General features: G+C 41.3%; 1 protein-coding gene across 3 annotated transcripts in view; it reads left to right on the forward strand.

Annotated features, from left to right (window-relative positions):
• Window positions 1-21,633, forward strand: part of LOC139294924 (serine/threonine-protein kinase DCLK1-like) — a 45,708-nt gene that overhangs the window by 9,889 nt on the left and 14,186 nt on the right. Inside the window, exons 3-7 of one of the 3 annotated variants that reach the window (XM_070916927.1) lie at window positions 6,877-6,976; window positions 10,774-10,881; window positions 11,051-11,059; window positions 20,078-20,172; window positions 21,481-21,495. In XM_070916927.1, coding sequence (XP_070773028.1) covers window positions 6,877-6,976; window positions 10,774-10,881; window positions 11,051-11,059; window positions 20,078-20,172; window positions 21,481-21,495 — 327 coding nt within the window. Of the gene's footprint in view, window positions 1-6,876; window positions 6,977-7,389; window positions 7,459-10,773; window positions 10,882-11,050; window positions 11,060-20,077; window positions 20,173-21,480; window positions 21,496-21,633 lie in introns of all 3 variants that reach the window. The other 2 variants (XM_070916925.1, XM_070916926.1) reach the window with 2 other exon arrangements.

The following is a 21,633-nucleotide window of genomic DNA, read 5'->3' on the forward strand; positions in this document are numbered from 1 at the left end:
TTTTTCATTCCTTTGCCCCTTTTTAGTCGTTCGCCTCAGAGGCTCTGCATTTTTGCAACAAATGCTTTGCCCTTTCCGTTTCTGCCTCCCTTTATCTTGTATCAATACATCCATCTGTCACTCTGTAAGTCCACCTGTCTTTCAGTATCCGTCCGTCTGTCTGTCTGTCTCCTCAGTCTCTCTGTGGTAAGTGTTTCAGAGCAGCACAGCATGCCCTGCCGGCCAGATGCAGTGGATTCAGCACTGCGGACAGCTCCTCTGGGCTAATCTCCCCTGGCAGAGGACAGCGACAGCTCGTCCCTCCGAAATGTGGTGTTTCTGTGGGCAGGATAATGTTGACCTCACTGTGTCCTCTGTGTAACCACTGTGAGTCTATTGTGGCACAGGAGATTAGTGGTTGAGTCTCCAATCTCTCTTTCTGTTGTGTCTTTTTCTGGCTATGTAGCCGTCTGTTTGTTTGTTTCAGTCTCAGAGAAATGCCTCTGTTTCTTATCAGAGAAAGATTTGATTGATTAATTTATTATTATTATTATTATTATTATTGTTTAGCCTTTAAAATGTCAGAAAATAGTGAAGCGTGTCCATCACATGTTCCCAAAGCCAGTGGTAATGTCTTCAAATGTCTTGTTTTGTCTAACCAACAGTTTAGCACAATATAAATCAGAGAAAAGCAGCAAATCCTCACATTTGAGAAGCTGGAACCAGGAAATATTTAGAAATTTTTCCTTGATAAATGACTTAAATGATTATTAAAATTGTTGACGATTAAATTTTTGTTTGTCAACTAATCAATAAATTTTTGCAGCACTAATTGTAGCAAACTAACTCTCTGTTACTTATTTTCTAGAGGTAAATTCGCTTGCATGTGGCCTCACACGTTTACATATCAGTTACCTCTGATTGGCTGTCAGAAACTCCCACTAAAAGAGCCAGGAGCTGACAGATGAGTCCTCAAGTAGAACTGAAATCTGACGGAGAGACAGAAATAGCCGATCTAAATGAGCAGAGTGAGCAGTGTTGTCACTGATCATTTTCTCCCAGCAGCTGATTCACGCAGGGGCTGCTGGCGAGAACCACACAGAAACACAAAAAGCTAAGATTTCACTGTACAGTGCATTTTCATTGTGTCCCTGGAGGCTTTACTGTTACAGCTGTTGGTCTCTTCCCACACGTTTCCCCTCGAGTCCCCGAGCACCCAAACTAAAAATCTGCACAGTAGCTCCACAGTTATCCCTCATGACACACACCAAACTGAGACCCAGATTTAAAATGTCTTAATCTATCTGCCGCTGTGGTCGGCTCATTCAAATAAAACCACATGTGGTTTTAAGTCCCTGTGTGTTTCGCATGTTGATATTTGAGCTGTCATGTTGTAGACAAAATATTTTCATTCATTTAATTTTCATGTAAATCAGAAGTTATCCCTTTAACACATATACAACTGTTTCTCCCTTTTTCTGTTTGATCCACAACTTAAAATCCAGGTGGTTAATGTGTCTACATCATCGGGCTCTATCTAACAAATTTACATCTAGCTTGTGTAGCACCCTGTTTTTTTCTGGTGCGTGGAATGGTTCGTAAATCTCTCCCCATCATGTGGTTATTAAACAGTGCCACCATGTGGTGTCAGTGATCGTCTGTCTCAGTTGGTGATCCACCTTTGCAGCAATGTTGTGCAGTCTTGCAGCGCCATATCTGACCAAAAGCAGCTTGTTTCTTACGTGTGATTTGTGTTTAAGCTCAAAGAAACAAAGAAAGAAAGAAAGAAAGAGAAGAAGAGCAAACAAGGGAAAGAAAGAGAGAAGCACACACTCTAGTAGGTGTTTGGTGATTCTACACTAGGTGGCGTTGTCACAACATAAATGGGTTTACTGAGAACTATTCATAGTGAGCTATCATTTGTTGTGTAAGACATTTTTGTGTAAGACAGGAGGAGCTGATCACATTTACAAGACGGTACAATCCTTTGATCATGGAATCTTTTTGAACAAGCCTCTATATGTAATTCTTCTTTGTTCTGTTGTTGTAGTTTCTGGATATGGCATAAATATCAAACAAATGTCCTTTTCCCCTTTTGTCATGTATAGCACCATGATACAGTAGATAATAAACTATCCTGTCAGTCATGGTGGCAGTGGACAATAAGGGAAGGGGATTGCAGGGCCTAGCTCCTGCAGTCTTGATTTTGTTTTGCTCTAAATCAAAATAATGCTTCAATAAATCTATGATGGAAATTTAAAGATCCTTTTAAATGTGAATAAGTGCTTTGATCATCGTGACCCAGTCTTAGAGCTCCATTTCTTACTTTAATAAATATGTGTGAGAGGTGATTGCAGGGTTATGAAATTGCTAATTTCCACACTCCTCTGCTCTTTTCCCATCATCTTATTTTAGTCCCTCTTTTCCTCTGCCTCTCTGTTTGTTTCTTCCTGTCTTCCTGTCCTTGTTTTAGCAGCGGTGGATGTTGTGTAACCGCGCTGGTTCTCTGTGAGAGCCGAGCACCAGAGACATCAAAGCAGCTTGTTTTGTCATTGGGCTCAGAGAAGGGCTCAGAGCAGCAGTCAGGAATAGATCTCCTCCTCTGTTGCTCGTTTCCCTCTGTCTGCTCGCTTCCTCTCTAACTCGGGGGATTTGGCGAGTCGGTTTCATCCTCCACTGTTTTTGTTTTTGTTTTTTTTCATCTCTTTCCACCTTTACCAGCTTCCTCTCCTCTCCATCATTCATCGGTCCACCTGTCTCACAGAGCGTTTCAGCAGAGCTCCTCTTCTTCTCAGCACCATCTTTTTTGAAGATGTTGTATGAGTATTTCAATATTAACCAGGCCATGTGCCACTTGCGTGTGTTTGTGTGTGGATTTGTGTGAATGACACAGTTCTGTAGAGTATCGTGCCCATAGTACATCAAATATGAATGATGGAGCTCTCTATCATAGTGTGCACATCGTTCAGTCAGTGGCACGCACTAATGCCTAGGGGGCATTATCACCATGGCGACCATACTTTTTCACACCCCTCTCAGTATACACTATGTGTTTGCATGTTGCTCCATATTAGTTTACCCTCAGCTTAAAGGTGCCCTCAGAGGCTGCCCTACATGAAGACTGTCCCTGTTTCTCCTCACGTCTCCTTTCTGTCCTCATCAGTCTCATTATGTTTTGGTCTTTCCTACAGAACAGTTTCTATCTTGGGATGAGCAGCCTCATTCGAGCAAACCTCCTCTTGGTTGACTCCAGCAGCAGCAGCAGCAGTTCTGGCCTAAGGATGTGGTCAGACTGACTCACAGCAGCAAACACACATGCAGCTGCTCCCATCCAACAAAAATCCTCTTTGACAGGAGCAAAGCTTTTAGCAGGATGAGTGTCTTGTGAATAAAAAGCACGGGCCTTTCAAAAGAACACAAACTTCAAACTGATGAGTTTTATCCCGAAATGTAAAAGAAATCATTATCATTCCATTAGAGTTGAAATGCCTAGCAGATTAATCGATTAGTCCGATCAACTGAAAATTAATTGGCAACAAATTTGATAATTGAGTAATTATGTAAGCAAAAATGCCAAACATTTGCTGGTTCCAGCTTCTCAAATGTGGGTTATTTTTTCTTTTCTCTGTTTTATATCATTGTAAATTTAATACTTTTGGGTTTTGGACTGTTGGTCGGACAAAATGAGCTATTTACAAATGTCACCTAGGGCTCTGGGAAGTTGTGATTTTCACTATTTTCTGACATTTCAACAGTTAATTGATGAATTGAAAAAATAATGATCATAAATATTTGCCTTTTTTTGTAAAACTGAGATGCGTTGATACAACAACCTGAGACAATATTTATGTTTTTAAATTGTTTAATTAAACCTTTCCTTTTTAAAGAGAGACACATGCATAAGAATGAACATTTACAGCATGAACACAAGCACAAAAAGTATGAATGTCCGAAACAACAAAACAGGTAGTTTGTTGGAAGATTTTAAAACATTCCTGCTAATGCAACTTTCATTAATAAGTTAATAGTTTTGTCTTTAAAATAATGAGAAATGCCTGTCACTGTTCCCCAGAGCCCAAGGTGATCTTCAAATTGCTTAGAGCCAACGACAGCTAACGACGATATTAATTGCAATCTCGCAAAACTTTAAAAGTAAAATTGTTGTGCTGAGTGGACGCTCGACATTATACAACAGCAAGCAAAATAAAATTGGAATGAAGATGAAAATAATGTGAAATAAAAAACAGTACACTTAGAGGTAGAAGTGGCCACCCATCTGCGCTGACACACTGGGGAAATGTTCACTGCACCAACATCTGTATCACAGCCATCTTGTTAGGAAATGTAGCCACTCGCCCCTGAAATAATCACCAACACACTATCAGGGGATATCAGGGAACAAAGCAATATGCACTCTGTTATGAAGCTAGAATGATACCGCTTCCACACACACACGCGCGCGCATCCATGCGTGCCTGTGCAGAAACGTGTGTTTTCATGTGACGGGTGGCCAAATGTTGGCATACACACACACACACACACACACACACACACACACACACACACACAGACACTGGGCCTTGATTTGAAAAGTTAAATGAAAACGATCCATACTCCACAGAGAGTCTGTGTCTGAGATTAAACTTGTTTTTTGTCTCCCTGTTGGCTCATTTAGAGTCTGTGGGGGGTAAAGCAGGATGAATCCCACACACACACACACACACACACAAACACACACACACAGAATAGCCTCTTCGCTGTTTATTGGGTATTTTGTTGATAATGCTGTTATGTCAGCTGTGACTTTCTTTTGGGGTGTTGATCGGTGGCTAATAGGAATCTAAATGGATTCTTGGATGTTAATTGCCATGAAAATGCAATAACGGTAGCTTTGTGTTTATGTGTTAACTCCAGGCGGTGCTAGACATGCATGCAGCTTAAATTGTAATAGCTCTTAATAGGTTTTTGGTGGGAGATTTGTCATAGTGGATGAATGAACTATTGTCTTTTCCCGTAAATCCCTGTCTGACTGTACTGTTGCCAATCGTGAAATAATTTGGAATATTAATGGCTCGGGATTGAAATGTGATGGTTGGCCCGTGGGGTGTAATTAAAGTTGTTTGAGTAAATCATGCAGAGTTTAGATCAGATATGAAATTAGTTGTCAACGAAATCAAATAGAATATAATAAGCAGCAGCGTGATTCTTTTTGTCATAATAACACCCTATTGCTGTTTTCGTCCTAGCAGAGTAAGCCTGAGTTTACAGTTTAAAAAAGCAAATAACATCTGTCAAGTCAAGTCAACTTTATTTACATAGCCAATATCAGAAATCACAATTTGCCTTAAGGGGCTTTACAATCTGTACAGCATCAGCATCAGCATCAGCAACAGCCTCGATTCAAATGAGGGACCCCCCCCCCCCCAAACAAAACCCTTTAACAGGGAAAAAATGAAAAACCTCAGGAAGAGCGATAGAGGAGGGATTACTTTCCCAGGACAGACAGACATGCAATAGATGTCATGTTTACAGAACAGATTAACAACAGAAAGTCATAGTATGTACAATTATGAAGACAAAATGTAGATTGTAAAACATCTGAGCATCTGAGCCACACCACCTCCTCTCCACCATAGAGACCTGGCCACATAAACACAGAAGAACATTTACACAGAGAAGAGAAACAAACAAACACACAGAGGGAGAGAGAGCCATGATAACATGCAAACTAGGGAGAGAGGGAGAGAAGGGGTGAGGCTGAATCTTCCCTGGGACGAAGATCCAGATCAACAACTGGATGAGGCACCAACAGACAGAAGGAACACGTGAAGAGCTTAAGTTGAAGACCAAAAAATGTTTTTTCTTTAATGATCCAGTTCCTGTTGTGTTGCATTTAGTGACTCAGTGTTGTTAAATCTGTGCCTGTCAGCATGTCACTGTATGTTTGGTATTACCTTCACAGTATGGAGTCTGTCAAAGAATGACTGACTCATCAAGACAGCTTCTTCTTCTTCTTCTTCTTCTTCTTCTTCTTCTTCTTCTGTGAGTCAGATACAAACTTACTCAGCTCTGTACGTATTCAACAGTAATCTCTATTTTCAACTTCTCTCTGCCTCTCACACTGCTATTTTATCTCTCTGTAGCTCCGATATGCACTCTCCCTCTCTTGTCTCGCTTTCTTACTTTAGTTAGTTAGATAGTTAACTCATTACCATTCATAAGATGCTAGTCTTCAGGGAACAGACCGCCCACTTTTGCTTCTCTGGATGTCCGGTGCACGTGCCGCAGCGCATCAGCAAATTAGTGAGTCAGCAAGGTCTCATTATAGTCTCTGATAGACTGATAAACTGCAGAAACAACACAGCGCTGCAGCCCAGGGACATGTCAGGCATGCACACACATATTCACAGACACCAATGAGCTTGCATAAAAATAAAAACAAGCACGCACAAACAGAGACCCCTGGTGTTCCTTAATCCGTCTCCTGGGCCTCAGTGCATGCGCCTTTTCAGCCGAGCACAGGAAGGGAAAGTTTGCGAGCATGTGCAGTGCAGAGCAGTGTGTTAACTGTGTGAGTATGTGAGTGTCTTCTACAGTGTGCAGTGTATATGTGTACACAGTATCAGTAGCTTAGAAGTAAGGAACCTAGACCTAGTCCTTTAAAATGCTGCAGACCAGCTGGGAAATTGTTGTTGGGAGAAACCTCTTCTTTCCCTCAACAAATAGTTGCCCTTGAACAAGGCACTCAGCCTCTAACAGTAGAAAGCTGTCATTGCTCTTGGCAGCTGCCATCTGTGTAAGTGTTAAACATGGCTGAAAGTGAGTGAGTGTGCTCAATTGACTTGGATAATAAAGGATATGGAAAAATAATAATTGAACTCATCTGTGTGTTTCCAGGTGTCGTGTCTGCAAGACTTCTTTGGTGATGAGGACATTTTTGTGGCGTGTGGACCGGAGAAGTTCCGCTACCAAGATGACTTGATGCTGGATGAGAGTGGTGAGGCGACTGACCTTTCACATTTTGCCCCTCTTATGTTCTTCCTTTCCTTCCTCCCTGTGTTTTCTGATTGTTTACAAGTAGTTTTTTGTGTGTGTGCTATTTTCTAGGGCTGAGCAATTTCTCATTCAGTGAAATCACATTGTGATAAAAGAGGAGTTGTTGTGATGCATTATTCTGTTGTTTCAATAATTCTAAAAATGAGGGAATAATTAGTTTCACATTGCTAGTATTACATTGCCATGTACAACAATTTGACTCTTAAAAGGTCGTCCAACCAGAGCAACTTCTCCAATGATTAATCTACTCTACAGTACCCCTTGTAATTGACATAATTATAAAATCACTAATTTCACTATTAACTAAGAAATGTGATTATTTTTGAAACCTCATTTCCCTAAAACCCTTTTCAGGGAAGCTGCTACTTGATCCCATAGACATCAAATGTGAGCAGAACACAAAATGGCATCCCTCGTGGACAAGTTGTAAAAATATGTTCTTTTTTTATTATTAAATATTTTTCTTTAATAGACAAGTGTGTTTATGAGTACAGTGTGCTAGCAAATTATATAACTATATATCAAGGCCAAATCAATGTCCTACCTTCTGTTTGTTAGTCAGAATACGGCTCTTTCTCTTATAAATAAATGAAAAACATTTGTTAAAAGGACAATTATTTAGCTCTCTGTCTTTAATAACTGAATTGGTTTTTCATTGTGACATGAATTTTCCATGCCACGTTGTACAAGGGAGCTTTTTCTTTTCTGAGATGGAGATGCATTGTCAATGCCGAAATGAAAAACTGTCCAATCACGGCTTAAGTTGTGTTGCTCTGCTGGACAACAGAGACAAATGCAGTACACCTCTTTTTTTCTGCGTTGTGATTTGATTTTAATGTGGCATGGAAAAGTCATGTCACAATGAAAAAACAATTAATTTGTTAAAGACAAAGAGCCAAACATATTTTTCATTTAATTATGACACAGCAAATGCATATGTAAAGAGAAATACATACATTTTAAATCTTCCATACTCTCCTAGTTGACTTCAGTCGTCAATCATCAAGTCTGTCTCTGTGTTTTTCCTCATTCATCGTGTCCTTTCAGTTGCACAGAACCCCCTGTCCTCCCTGTATATGACACATCTCCCTGGTTCAGATGGCAGAGGACTGTGTAGGCTGTCCATTTCATTACGCTCTGTTGTCTCTTGCCACTCCTCCTCTCCTCTTGGAGGAGTGGGTCCGCTGCACAGAAACCATCCCCTAACCTATTGTACCATTGTTCATCTTCCTCTTCTCTGCCTGTCTCCCCACCGCGGTCTACTGAGGATACATTGTGTCCTCACTTCACCTGCACATCATCTGTGCTTCGCTGTCTGTCTCCCCCTTCTGCATCTCTGAAGACTCCTGCCATTTAGCGCTCATCTGTATTTTCACCCTCTCATCTCCCTGTCTCCTACATGAATGAGTGTGCACTGGCTTTTATTCAAAGGTTTATTCAATTCATTTGTTTCCCCTGTATCCCTTCATCCATTAAATAATATCCATCCCACCTGGGTCGCCAACCTCCACCTCTTTCCCCCTTTTGTCTCTCTTTCTCTGTTTCCTCCCTCTCTTCCCCACTACTCTCCTTTCATTTGCAAATAATAATGGCCAGCTGCTTCCATTAGCCAGTTTCTTTTTGGTAAGAAAGACCACAAAACAACCTCCTACATGCATCAAGGTTTAAAGAACATATTTCCAGGGTATCTGCATTTTCATTAGTTACTGATTGTCTCCATTAGAGATTTGTCGTATGAACCAGCTATAGGCAAGAAGTGAAGCTAAAATTATATAAGGCGATAAGGCCTGTCGCATCTCAAAAGCTCCTCCAAATGTCGCTGAGAAATGTGGCATTCTTTTTTTCTGAATTCAGAGGAGACAACAGACTGTATTTTTTATGGCTCTCAGCTTCCCATAATCCATTGTAATCCATTGCATGCTGGTCAGCTGTTAGTGGTGCATTCAGGGGCTCCTCGCCAACTCATAAAGTAAGAAAAATATCACATGACCTTGTCGTATTTGTTTTGAATTTGGCTTCCAGGCTACAAATTTCACTTCAACTTCAACTGGAATCAGTTTTCAAGGCTCAAAATATGCCACGTAGTTGCTAAAACATGCTAAACTTTAAATTAGTAACACCTATTTGAAATAGGTAGTTCAGAGGTTTCAAGATGTGGCGACCAACCGTCATCATCTAATCACTCCTCATTGTTTGCTGATTGGTCCAGTTTGTATCCGTCTCAGTGGATGATTTAGATTTAAAGCTTGATGAGAAAACTGAGATGTAATGTAATACAGTTGGGGACATCAGATATAACCCTGCTCTACTTATTTCATTGCAAAGGACAAAAAAGCCTATAATATTATATTGCGTGAAACCTGGTTTAATTAAGCTGCATATAATTTGGGTGAAATTAGGGTTACATTTGTAGTTAAAACATTTTAAATCAGACTTTCCATCTGAATAATCTAAATGCTGTTGTAATACACTGATTTTGGCCATGATCAAAAATATCAGCTCTGCCTAGTCTCCATATATATCTTTATTTTCTTTCTTAAAATGAACTATTCGTTCTGTTTTTGTTGCATTGAGGACATTGTACAGACTTACACTCAGCCATAGTATGTAAATGCCAGACAACAACCTTAAAACTGACCTTCACCAAAAGCAAAGTCTTAATTTTAACGCTAAAGTAAATGCGTAACCTTGTGGGGACAAGGACGTGAGTTTCGCCCCCCCCCCACACTATAATTTGTTCTCTATCCCAGAAGATGGAAAGCCCAATTTGACGCCTCCTCATACCCTGGGAGACAGAGAGCAAGAGGCAGAGGGCAGGAGGCACGAGGCAGAAATGTACAGATGGGAAAGCAGAGCGACAAACGAAACAGACAGTCGGAGTCAGAGCTGCAGACAACTTCGCCTCCTCTCAGCATCACTATAATTATCGCCTCTGCCTCAGCTCTGGCACACTGTCATCATGTTAACGCTCTGCATTGTACATTAATCACTGGGCCACAACGACTGCCACGCAAGCAAATAACACACACACACACAAGACGCACACATGGCAGACTGTGTATAATTTCCCCTTCCCGCTGGTCTATAATGGTAATGAGCTATAATGGGGCTGGGTTAATGAACAGGAGAGGAGCAAAGTTTTGGGGATGAAGGAGGCAGGGAGGGTGTGTGAGTGCCATCACATGGCTCATTTACCAGGACTGTGTGTCTGTAAAATATCAGACCTGCGTGAGTCATAGCTGTCTCTCCTGAAACACCACAATAATTGCATTTGGAAAGAGAGCCCAGTGAAGGTCAGGACTCATTTTTGCAGGGGACTTGAATGTAAAACCAATTACACCTGTGTAGCCACATTTAGTGGTTTGGTGTTTTCTTTGCATGACTTGAGGTCAAAATCAATGAAAACATTAAAAGAAAAGACAAAGTCTCACATAACTGATGTGTGTTTCAAAATGCTCAGTTGTTATTGTGTTAAAGCTTGTCATTTAGATGTGTGTGTAACAACAACAATGTCATGTCATAGTGTCACACTCAATATTCACTCCTCTAGTGCATCATTTTGTGTGTGTCTCTTCCTTCACATGTAGTTCCATTGCTGCCTTGTCTGGATTTTTGTCTTTGACTCTTTTTCTAAAACGTAAATAAGTTTTGGAGACTATTTGAGTGGATCAATAAATGAATATGAAGGAATTTTATTGTTTCTGAACACCTCTGTCTGTCTCGTCTTTGTGCTTGCAGAGTGTCGTGTGGTGAAGTCGGTGAATTATGGGAAGATGTCTGGCTCTCTATGCCGAAGCTCCCCCAGGACTGCCGTCCAATCACACCGCAGCAAGTCCCCTGCATCCGGTAAGACAGTAGAATAAGTTTATTTCTTTTTTTTTCCTCTTCCTTTTAATGAACCCATTTGTTAATGGAATTTGGCATGGTGTCATTGTCCTTTCAGATATCTAAGCTTGCATCTGTGTGTGTTTGTGCATGAAGAGTGTGTGCAGTGGCTCAAACCTGATGGACACAGCTGGGAGTTGTTTGTATCCTAATACTTCCTCATGTGATTGCTTAGTATTTTCTAGCTCATTACTCAATCAGCGTCGCAGCAAATGAAAACAGTATGAATAAACACTGCAATGAAATCAGAGCTCTGCGGAGTGTCTGGCAGTGTTTACTGTGTGTGTGTGTGTGCATGTGTGAGCTGTGTCTCGTTGCATGCAGAATATAAATTCAAATGAGAATGATATCATAAGGGAGTGGAGAAAAAAAGGCAAACAGGGATGAGAGAGGTAAAAAAAAAGGAAGTAGGGGAGCGGTGGTGAAGATAAGAGGGAAAGAAGAGGGTTGGTGACTCAATCCTGCAGCTCCCCACAAGCCGTTCTTCACCTGACATACTAATGAAATGTAATGAAATGGTGAGAGCTTGCACTGGTACCTGCTGCATTGTTTGTGCCCGATAATGATGCTTTTATGAATGTCTCAAAACAAAAAAAAACATTTGAGGCAACAACAAAGCACAAAATTGATCTCAAATAATACAGGGTATTAATTCTAACACCTGAATGCAGCTTTCATTCATGCACCAGTGTGTGTGTGTGTGTGTGTGTGTGTGTGTGTGTGTGTGTGTGTGTCTGGCTCAAAGCTCGTGAGGACTTGGTGATTAGTTAGGAGCTTTGACGGATATCAGGCCAATCTTTTCCTGCTTGCACAGCTTCAGCTCTGGCTGTGTGTAAAACGCCATGTTATGCAACAGCACACTTGACTTTTCATCCTCCCTGTTATTATTTTGTGATTTGAGTGCTCAGAGACCTAGTTTGGTTTGGCAATTTGGGTTCGATGGGTGATGCAACATGCAGAAACTCCCCAGAAAGAAGTCGTTCCACCTGCTGTTGATGCACACACGCATGCATAGACACGTTTTGTTTTGTTTCTTTTACCTCAAAACAGCCATGTAGCATTGCAGAATGAAACCAACAGTTGTTGTGTAGCTATAATATGTTGAGGAAAGGTGAGGCAGAGGGAAAAGAGGGGGAAGGGAGGAGAGAAACAGCTGGGGTGAACAGAGAAAGTTCTGGATGCTGATGGCTTGAAAACTTTGGGAAAAAAGGTTGTGAGAGTGAGTCATACGCTATCTGATCTCGTTGGCTGAAGCGAGTCTGGAATGAAGGTGTATACTAATGTGTGTCTGTCTGTGTGTGTGTGTGTGTGTGTGTGTGTGTGTGTGTGTGTGTGTGTGTGTGTGCGAGAGAGAGAGAGAGAAAACAAGAGACAGAGACAGTGGGGTGGAAAAAAAAAAGACTGACTCGTCTTGGTTGCCATGGAAACATAGCACAGTAGGCGCATGTAGCTACAGACACAATAGCCTGTGACAGCCATATATGGCAGTGACTTCCTGCGAAATGGCCTGCAGTGGAGAACGGAGCTGACTGACGCTCGGCCCTCGCTGGAACCCTGAGTCAGACCTTCCCGACGCTTTTCACTTCTGAGAAATGTTCCCCTTCTGGCGCCTGCTTCCGTTACTTAACATCATTAAATGCTCTGGCGCTGCTGTTGACTGCTTTGTACCGCACTGTATTCATGCCCTAAAAACATAATCAGTTTGTACCAGAAGAGTTTAGAATGGAGCGACAGGAGGAAATGAAAGACAACTGATCGATCTGTTGTTTGACCCTGACTGACGCTCTTAATGTTCACAGTCCGTATCATCTCAGTCGTTGTTGTTTTTGTTAATTGAAAAACACAACATGCCCCCTTCCCTTGAGGACAATTTTTCCAAGAATTATGCTAACAATCAACAACAGCTGATACTGTGTGCTGTACCACGTGGCGTATAGAGGTGCCCACTCTGTTGTTATTCAGTGTGTTCACAAGAAAGCCTTACTGGGGTCCAGTCTCACCACTGATACTGAAAGAAAGGCACATTTCAAAATGTATAGATTCACCGTGTTGCAGTGGTATTGTGATTCGATGTGACATTGACATGTGTGATTTATTACGTTTAATAATTGAGATTTAATATTTTAGAAACAATACAACAATTGTCAGAACTAGTGTGTTTCCTGAACAGTATCAAATCAAGCTATTGCTGAAATGATTAGTCAATAAATCAATTTACAGAAAATGAATCATCGTTTTAATAATGATTCATAATTTATTCATTTATTAGCAGAAAAATGCCAATCATTGATAGTTTGATCTCATCTGGAGTGTGTGTGTGTGTGTGTGTGTGTGTGTGTGTGACTTGCAGATCGATATCAAGCATTCTTGATGTTTTTGTTCATGTCCTCCGGGGTTAAACCTTGTGTTTGAGTGTGCACAGCTTTCTGACATCAAGGCTGAAATTATGGAAATGTGAGATGTCTGTCATCTTAATGTTGTCTCATGGACCTTTGGCCTTACAATGCACTGACAACACGAGCATCTGCTGCAAAAAAAGAAAGATACTCCCCTTAATTGATGACATGACATCTCCAGCTAGAACAGTGCAATCTGGTTTGCATCACTGTATTAGTTGTATTAAATATGATAATAGTGTAGGGCTGTAAGCCCATTAACTCTGCAGAATAATGCATTTAGATGGAAGTTGATTAATTATTCAAAATGTTATCTTATGGCTGCTTCCGTCAGTTATTTAATTGCAGCTAAACTCAAAACCTTTTTATCTGAGATCTTGGCAATGAAATTAAAAGTATGGGCACCGAAGAAGAAAGCTCTGTCTATTTATTGATATTTAGATACCTGCGCTAGTAGAATTTTATTATTTTTTATCCATACTTGTAGAGAGCACAGTAAATAACGCCATTAATTTCAAACCCTGCTGCTGGTCTTCAGCTGTTTTGAAAGCAGCTTTGAAATCCTGTATTAATTTTCCATTCAGCCAACACAGGCATTAGTAATATTTCTTATCACATCTAATAATCTGCACAGAGAAGATGTGATAGCGTGAATTATGTCTGAGACAGTGAAAGAGAGTGAGACGGGGAGAGCGAGAGACCATGTAACACAGTACATGTGCTGTCAAACACCACCTGGTGTCCCTCTGTGTGTCTGGCTGCTTCTTGGTGTGTGTGTGTGTTTGAATAAGTATTCGACCCTTTAATCAGACGCACCTAAATCATCATTGGTGCAGCCAAATGGTCACCAAAAGTCACGTGATTTGTTAAATGTGAGGTGGGGATAGGCGCTATAGATATGTCAGCTTAAAATAATGAATCAATAGCTTTACAAGTTGAAAGACCTTTCCTTACCCATCTCAACTCTGCATCATTTTTCAAAGGTGATATGATTTTTTTTATTCAAAGATTGAAAACCAGATTTACTGTGCGTTAAAATTATTAAAATATTTAACCTAAAAACTAAAATTTTACATAAATAGCCGTATCTGAAGAAAATGAATTATGTTAGTAAAAAGTAATCACAATCATTTAATGTGTAAAGTAGCTATTCTGACCATTTACTGCATAACAAAGTGACATATAAATAAAGGAAAACATTTCTGTTGCAAATTGAGGATAAAATCCAGAAACTTTTTTGTCTGTTTTTTTTATTGCTTTATTAGAATAGACGAACACATTGTCTCGTCTGGTCTGCTTCAAGAACATGAGCCTTCTGAGAAATATGCTGAATCAATTTAGAAACGCAGCAATAACAAAACAACTTATCTTGGCTGCTTCCCGACGGATGGCATTGAACCCTCCTTCCTTGTTCTTACTGAAAAACATCAAAGCAATAGAGACGTATGTGTTGTCGGTATGTTTGGTGTGTGAATCATACTCTCGGTCTAACGTGGTCGATGAATCATAGGTCTTCGTCTAATGCTTCTCATCATTACGCAGTAATCAAATATTCATTTTGATATAAACAAGGAGCATCAGATAATGAAAACGTGGCACTAAGATGCATCATGTTTTTATGAATTTCAACTGATTAAATCTCAAGATACAAATTACATCTTGACTTTTTCTGACCGACCATCAATGATTACACAACTGATTACATTTCAACTACTAAGCACAACATAATTCACCTTGCAATCAAGGTAACAAAGACATCTTGAAAGAAATGGCAGGTATGGAGGGTCTGATGTGGTGGGTGGTGGGTGGGCAGGTTGTTATGTGTCGGGCTGACATTGTCATCACTCAGGCTTCATTCTGATGATGATCTCACAACCCCAGCTGAGCGCCTATACACACAGACCCAAAATAATGTGAGAGAACAATTTGCACTCAGACATAGTTTCTCTCCCTGTCTCGCCATCTGTCTCACTGCTCTCCTCTGATGCCTCATGTCAGCTAAAATTAACAAAGAGCTGCAGATGGTGTCAGCAAGCATCACTTCTGATACTTCAGGGTCTCACCTTTTGTCACCGTATGACGTGAGGGGCTTTATGGTGAAGTGTGCAGGGCAGCCCACCCGCAAATAAAAAACCCAGCGTATCTCCAGAGGATCAGCTGCCGGCTGTGACACTCCCAACTGTGATCGCATGATGTCTGCAGCCTTCACCACCTTTCTTGCTTTATAAAACCTACTCATGAAGGGGTTCAAATGTATATTCTGAAAAAGAGCTAAGCACGGGGAGCGTGACAAATAACAGAGACCAAACCAAGTAACAGAGGCTGCAAGAAAAACAAATTCATAGCCAGAGTAGTATTGATATTTGCACTAAAGGCAAGATAATGACATGCCTCCAGGCAGCTTTGTGTTTATGAAACAGCTTATATTGACACTCTTATGTTGGCTACTTTCAACAGTCAGAAATTTGTGATTTGTTTGACTGTGTTTTGCCCATTTTATAGCTGCAATTGTCCCAAAACATGTGTTGTGAGGCATATTTCCCAGAATACCTTTTGACAGCCCTCATGCATGAACTTCCATATGTTATTAGCTGTTAAGAGCCATATGTGTTTGTCATTATTAATAATCCATTTTTACTACACAGTATGTGTATGATAAGATGTGGTTCTTTAAAATAAAGGTGTGATGATATACACATGATAAGAGATGTAAAGGGAAGAATGTGATTGGCCAGTCATTAAGACCCATTAATCCATTAAGGCTATTATGTAGGAAGTCTTTCCCAAGATGGAGAAGAAAAAAAAATCTTAAATAGAAACTCCTGTATACATGCATTGACCCATAAAGCTTGCCATAGTTACAGCTTTTGTTTTTTAGTATTTAGTTTTCTCGCACGACAAGATGCATTGCTACCACATAATATAATTGTGCTGGCAGTGTTTCTGCACTGTTTTATCATGTTTGTGTTGCATTATGTTGGATTTTTAGCCATGCTAGCGTCTTGGCTCTAGAGATGGAAATGTTGGTCTGTCAGTCAGTCCACCACTTTGGTCCAGACTGAAATATCTCAACTATTGGATTGTATGGATTGTCATGACATTTGGTTCTGGCATTCATGGTCCTCAGAGGATGAAACGTTGGTGATCCCTTAAAGGTATGGGACCTTTAAAGGATTGTAGAAAGTGAGATTTCCATGTCTTTTTTGATTGTAAAGCAGGTCTAGGTGCTGCAGAGATACTGTGAAAGTATCAAAACGCTCAGTCCACGGAGAAATGCACGCAGCCCGTATTCAGAAAATGTGCCTTTAAAACGAGCTTCCCTGAGGTTGTGATGTCACAACAATACAGTCACCGTGCTCAGCCATGCCCCCAACAGGTCATCTGCTCCAGGTACAGCACACCCACCAAGTACAGGGACGCTCATCCACCCGCTCAGTCAGTCTTAGAGTTATTCGGCCACTCTGCTCCGGACTACTCTTCAAGTTTTTGGGGGTTGTTCAGTCTGTCTAAAACGGCTTGTTTCAGACAGAGGGTGAACTGAGGGGCTGCGTGAAGGGCCAGTAGCAGATAAATGACGACTTTTTTAAACTGTGAATCATGCAAAGCTACTCTAGTGGTGTCCCAGAATAAAAATATAGAGCTGAAATGAGCATAATGTGGGACCTTTAACTTTTTATCTACAGCCACCATCAGGTTAAAGTTAAAGTTGACAAAACAAACGACATTCCCATCAGCCTTAGATGTACTTTGTGTTCAGCGTGCTAATTAGCAAATGTGAGCTAATAAGCGCCACAGTGCCCATTACAGCCTCAGAGAGCCGTTAGCATGGCTGGAGTCTCTTGTTGTTTTCTACTTTGGCATTGAAAAAGCATGAACTGACTCGTAGGTCTACATGTAAAAGCCAAATAAAAATAGAAATATAAGAACAACTGTTAGGCCACTAGTTACCTAATTTTAGATGCACATTCCACCATCATTGTAAGGCTATGTTTTTGTTTTGTTTTTTATATTACAGAATGCAGCCTATGTATCATCCAGCACACCACACAGCTGGCAACAGGCAGACACATGAGGTGCTTTTCCATATTCATGCCAGCACAGCTTGCTTGTAAAGTTTTGTGCAACCATAGCGTTTAACACAGCAGGTGTGAAAGAAAGCTGAAACACACCTCGTCTTTTGTGGCTGCATTGCATTCTGGTCAAATTGGTATCTTGCTTCTCAGCCGATCTCTTCGTGTATGTGATATGTTGACCGTCGATGGAAGATGAATCTCGAAAGAAAGCATTGCTTTACATTCATCTGGCAGATGCTTTGGTCTAATGCGACTTGCATTCCGAACACACACATTGGGAGCAGGATGGGGTTCATTGTCTTGCTCAAGGGCATATGCACATGTGAACAGGACCACCAACTGGCTCTAACACTATACAGCCTCTACTGTATACTCTAACTGCAGCAGTAGGAGCAGAGCATGCTGCTGCTTTAGCTGCTGCTTTGGGTGAACGTTCAGTTCAAAAATAGCTGCATTTGTTACTTGAGGATGTTTGGACAACGAACAATAGAGCCTCCAGAATCCAGCCAGCCCTCCATCCCAGTCTAGGCTACTTGAATGACTCCCCTCTATATGTTATATAGTCCTCATTCTCTCTATCTGCACTGATGTCTCCTTCTCCCAGTTTGTCTCCCGTTTTCTTGGCATGGAAGTAAAAAAGGCAACGCCAAAATATTATAAAAATTATAGATGTCATTTCTCTCTCTCTCTCTCTCTCTCTCTCTGCCTCTCTCTCTCTCTCTCTCTCTCTCTCTGTCTCTCTCCCTCTGCCTCTCTCTCTCTCTCTCTCTCTCTCTCTCTCTCTCTCTATCCCTCTGCTTCTCTCTCCCTCCCTCTCTCTCTCTCTCTCTATCCCTCTGCTTCTCTCTCTCTCTCTCTCTCTCTCTCTCTCTCTCTGTCTCTCTCCCTCTCTCCCGGTGCGCGTCAGAGTTTGCGCAGGCAGCCTCTCCGCCTCTCCGTGTAGTACAGCGCTGCTCCGTCTCTCCCATTCACCACAGTTTACTATCACACTCGGACGGAGCGCGTGCAGAGGTGCTGTCCCTCTTCTTCTTCCTCTTCCTCTTCTTCTGCTGCTGCTTCTTCTTCTTCTTCTCTTTACCGCGCTTTGGATTATCACTGTGTTTTTCATCATGCTGGAAGTGGAAGGTAGGAACCCGAAACCACATTTGATTCGGCTTTTCTTTTTTTAATGTAAACGGCGTTTGAACTTTATTTGTTCCTGCTCGGATCATATGTGGACATTTGCGGGTTGTCTTCGATTCGAATGTGACTTTGAATATCATTGACTTTGTGACGAAGTGTCCTGTTGTGCTTTTGTAGTATGAATTTGTTGAGAGATGTCTTTAAATGCTCGTGCTTGTCGTTGTGTAACTGGGAGGAGTGTCTGTCCGCGTGCGTAACGCTGATGCTGAATTTCATCAATGAACATGTCCAGGAATCGCTTAAACAACAGCAGTTTCTTTGTTTCATATTGAAAATCCGACTTGTGTAATGCAGTGGCAGCCTGTGCTATTTTGGTCTGCTGTTGGTTTTTTACCTGCTTTGTCTTGAATTAATTCAGAAAGTTCTTTGATCTCGGCAGGGGAATAAACATTATACAGAGAAGGCTGGACCACTTCGCTCCCACAGGTTTCACTTCTGTGCTGCACAGAGAGGGATAGTCTCTGAAAATGTGGTTAGGTGGAGATATTGTCTACACGCAGCAATACTTACCAAAAAAAAGGCTCAGACATGGCAGTCATTTATAAGATTATGATTTTAAAAATGTGGGGAACTGGCAGAAAACAATGAATCTTTTTTAAATTATACACTTTTAAATCTTTTTAATTGATTTTCCTCGAAATACTATGGAAGAGTCACATTATATATTTTACAAGTTCAACCATCCGGCTGATCTTCGAAGCTCCTGATCGTCCTCCTCTCATAAAAAATGCCACATACCTCCAGTTGGACTCACTGGGGTTGAATCTCTGTTGAAGAATAAGCATTTTTGTATCCTCCAGATACTGCAGTTTCTGAAGCCTGTAGTTCACTTAGGTCAAACTAGCTGTGTCTTGTTGCCAGGAGACAATCTCCCATGTTTTCAGTAAGATGAAAGACAGGCTCATGTTTTGTGTGCAGGTTCATGATGATACTGTTAGCCTTTTTTCTTTTTTGAATCTGGCTTTTGCTTGACCACACACTCGGGTGCAGTGTTGATTAATCCAATGTTCTTGTTTAATGAGGTGATGCCGCTGGGTTTTTGTGCTGCGCTGCAGCTGGAAAAGTGGACCGAGCTGAGGTCACAAGTGCACTGAATTAGAGGATCTGGTTGCAAATGAGGACAGCCTGGTGTTGTATGTTTCCCTCCAGCCATCAACCTGAAACCTGGAACATGCTGAAATTATTCGGTGCACATTTGTTTAAAGGCTCGTTTCAGGGAGATTTAGAGCAACATTATTTGTTTTTGGCTGAAGTAAAAACAAAATAGACCAGTGTGGACTTGAGTGCTCTTTTCCTCTCTCTCTTACTCCCCCTCTTATCCTCCTCCTCCTCCTCTGCCTCATTCATGTGAATGGATAGATGCTGAGGGTGGAAGTGTGGGCTCCTGCTAGACACTCAGAAATATAACTGTTCTAGAAAACATGCATTCACATTTTAAAGGATCATCTTTCAATATTTCTCTCCGTCTCTTCCACCCTGCTCCATTTTCTCTCTCTCTCGTTCCAGTGAACGGGACGCCGGCCAGTCAGCTGTCCACTCCTCATTCGGGGAAATCTGCCAGCCCCTCCCCGACCAGCCCGGGCAGCCTCAGCCAACGCCGGGTAAGACAAGAATACTTAGACACCCACACATACATACACACACACACGAAAAAGTCAGCCATAAAATTTAGTGGCACTAAATCTATAACACATTCCTTCTATGTTCTCAGGAAAAGGACAAAGCCGTGACTGAGCATAGGCCGACTACATCTTAGAGTCTCTAGAATACGAAGAAACCGCAACATCCCAACATCTTTAGTGTCTCAGACAGGGGGTGGGCGTTGACCTTTGACCTCACTCGGTGCCGATCTGGGATTTCCAAGAATGGCAGGCTCATGTTAGGATCCTCTAATGTTACAAACTCTTATTCAGTGTTAATAGTTTTCAAGGGCAGTTCCTCCTTTCACGCTGATTTTCTGTCACGTTCCCACATAAGCTGACCCATAGCTCTTTGTTCCTCGTGGATAACTCTATCTGCCTCTGGTAGCTAAACAATAAATGATGCTATCACTGACTTTTAGAGATCTGTTAGTCAGTAACTTGTGCAATATCTGATCTAAAGATGGGACTGATGATTGGCTTTGTGAGCGGAGTGGCCTGCTCCAATCTCTGTTTTTATTCTGCAAAAAATGGTTTGGATCCTCTGTTAGCCACAGAGCGGTATGTTGCATTGCATTTTAGCATTAAAAAAAGACCCAATCAGTACAGACTGCTGATCCAGGATTAGTTTTTTATCCATGTCCTTTTGTGAAAGGAATTTAGAAACACATTTTATACTAGTAAATCAGATTATTTCAGCCATCGTTTTTTTTGGGTGGGGGGGGGTTTGTCATGTATTCTGTTATTGGCCTGGGTTTTTTTTTTTTAATCCCTGTTTAAACATCTGAACTGCAGAATCATAATCTGTTTCCTGTTGGTAACAGGGGAGAAAGAGGAACTGTGATGCAAACACACTGTGTACACTGTAAAGCTGGTAGTGAAAGTACTTCTTTGCAGAGAGGGAGCATGCAACTCAAATGGAAAAACCTTGAATTCCACATTAGAGAGGCTGAGTTTGTGTGCAGCCCTCTTACATTCACATACGTGTAAACATACATTCATATGGGCTCCCACCTGCACGTGTCTTGTGTTTATACTGGCTGAGACCTGCTGCTGCATGTGTGTACCACTTTTCTACCCGACAGCAGGAGTGTGGCTATGATTTATTTTGTAATTATTAAGCTATTTACTGGTGCAGACACAAAGGGTTTTTTAGGGAAGAAAAGGCCAGAATGTGGTCAGAGTCAATACCTTTTTTTAATAGGAATTATTCACGTATGAGTGACCGTATACGCAAAAATTAGCATAGCATAAAGAATTCATTTCTAGGGCTCAGTAGCTTCAGTTTTGTGCTACATTTGATATGCCAGGACGAATTAATGGATGGCGGAAAGTCTGGCCCTTAGGCTCCTGAATCCATCAGTGATGAGGTTATATTGATGCGATATGAAGGTCAGCTGGGGCAACAGGAACAGACCAGAT

The sequence above is a fragment of the Enoplosus armatus genome, chromosome 13 (assembly GCF_043641665.1).
Source record: "Enoplosus armatus isolate fEnoArm2 chromosome 13, fEnoArm2.hap1, whole genome shotgun sequence".
In the NCBI taxonomy this organism is placed as follows: Eukaryota; Metazoa; Chordata; class Actinopteri; order Centrarchiformes; family Enoplosidae; genus Enoplosus; species Enoplosus armatus.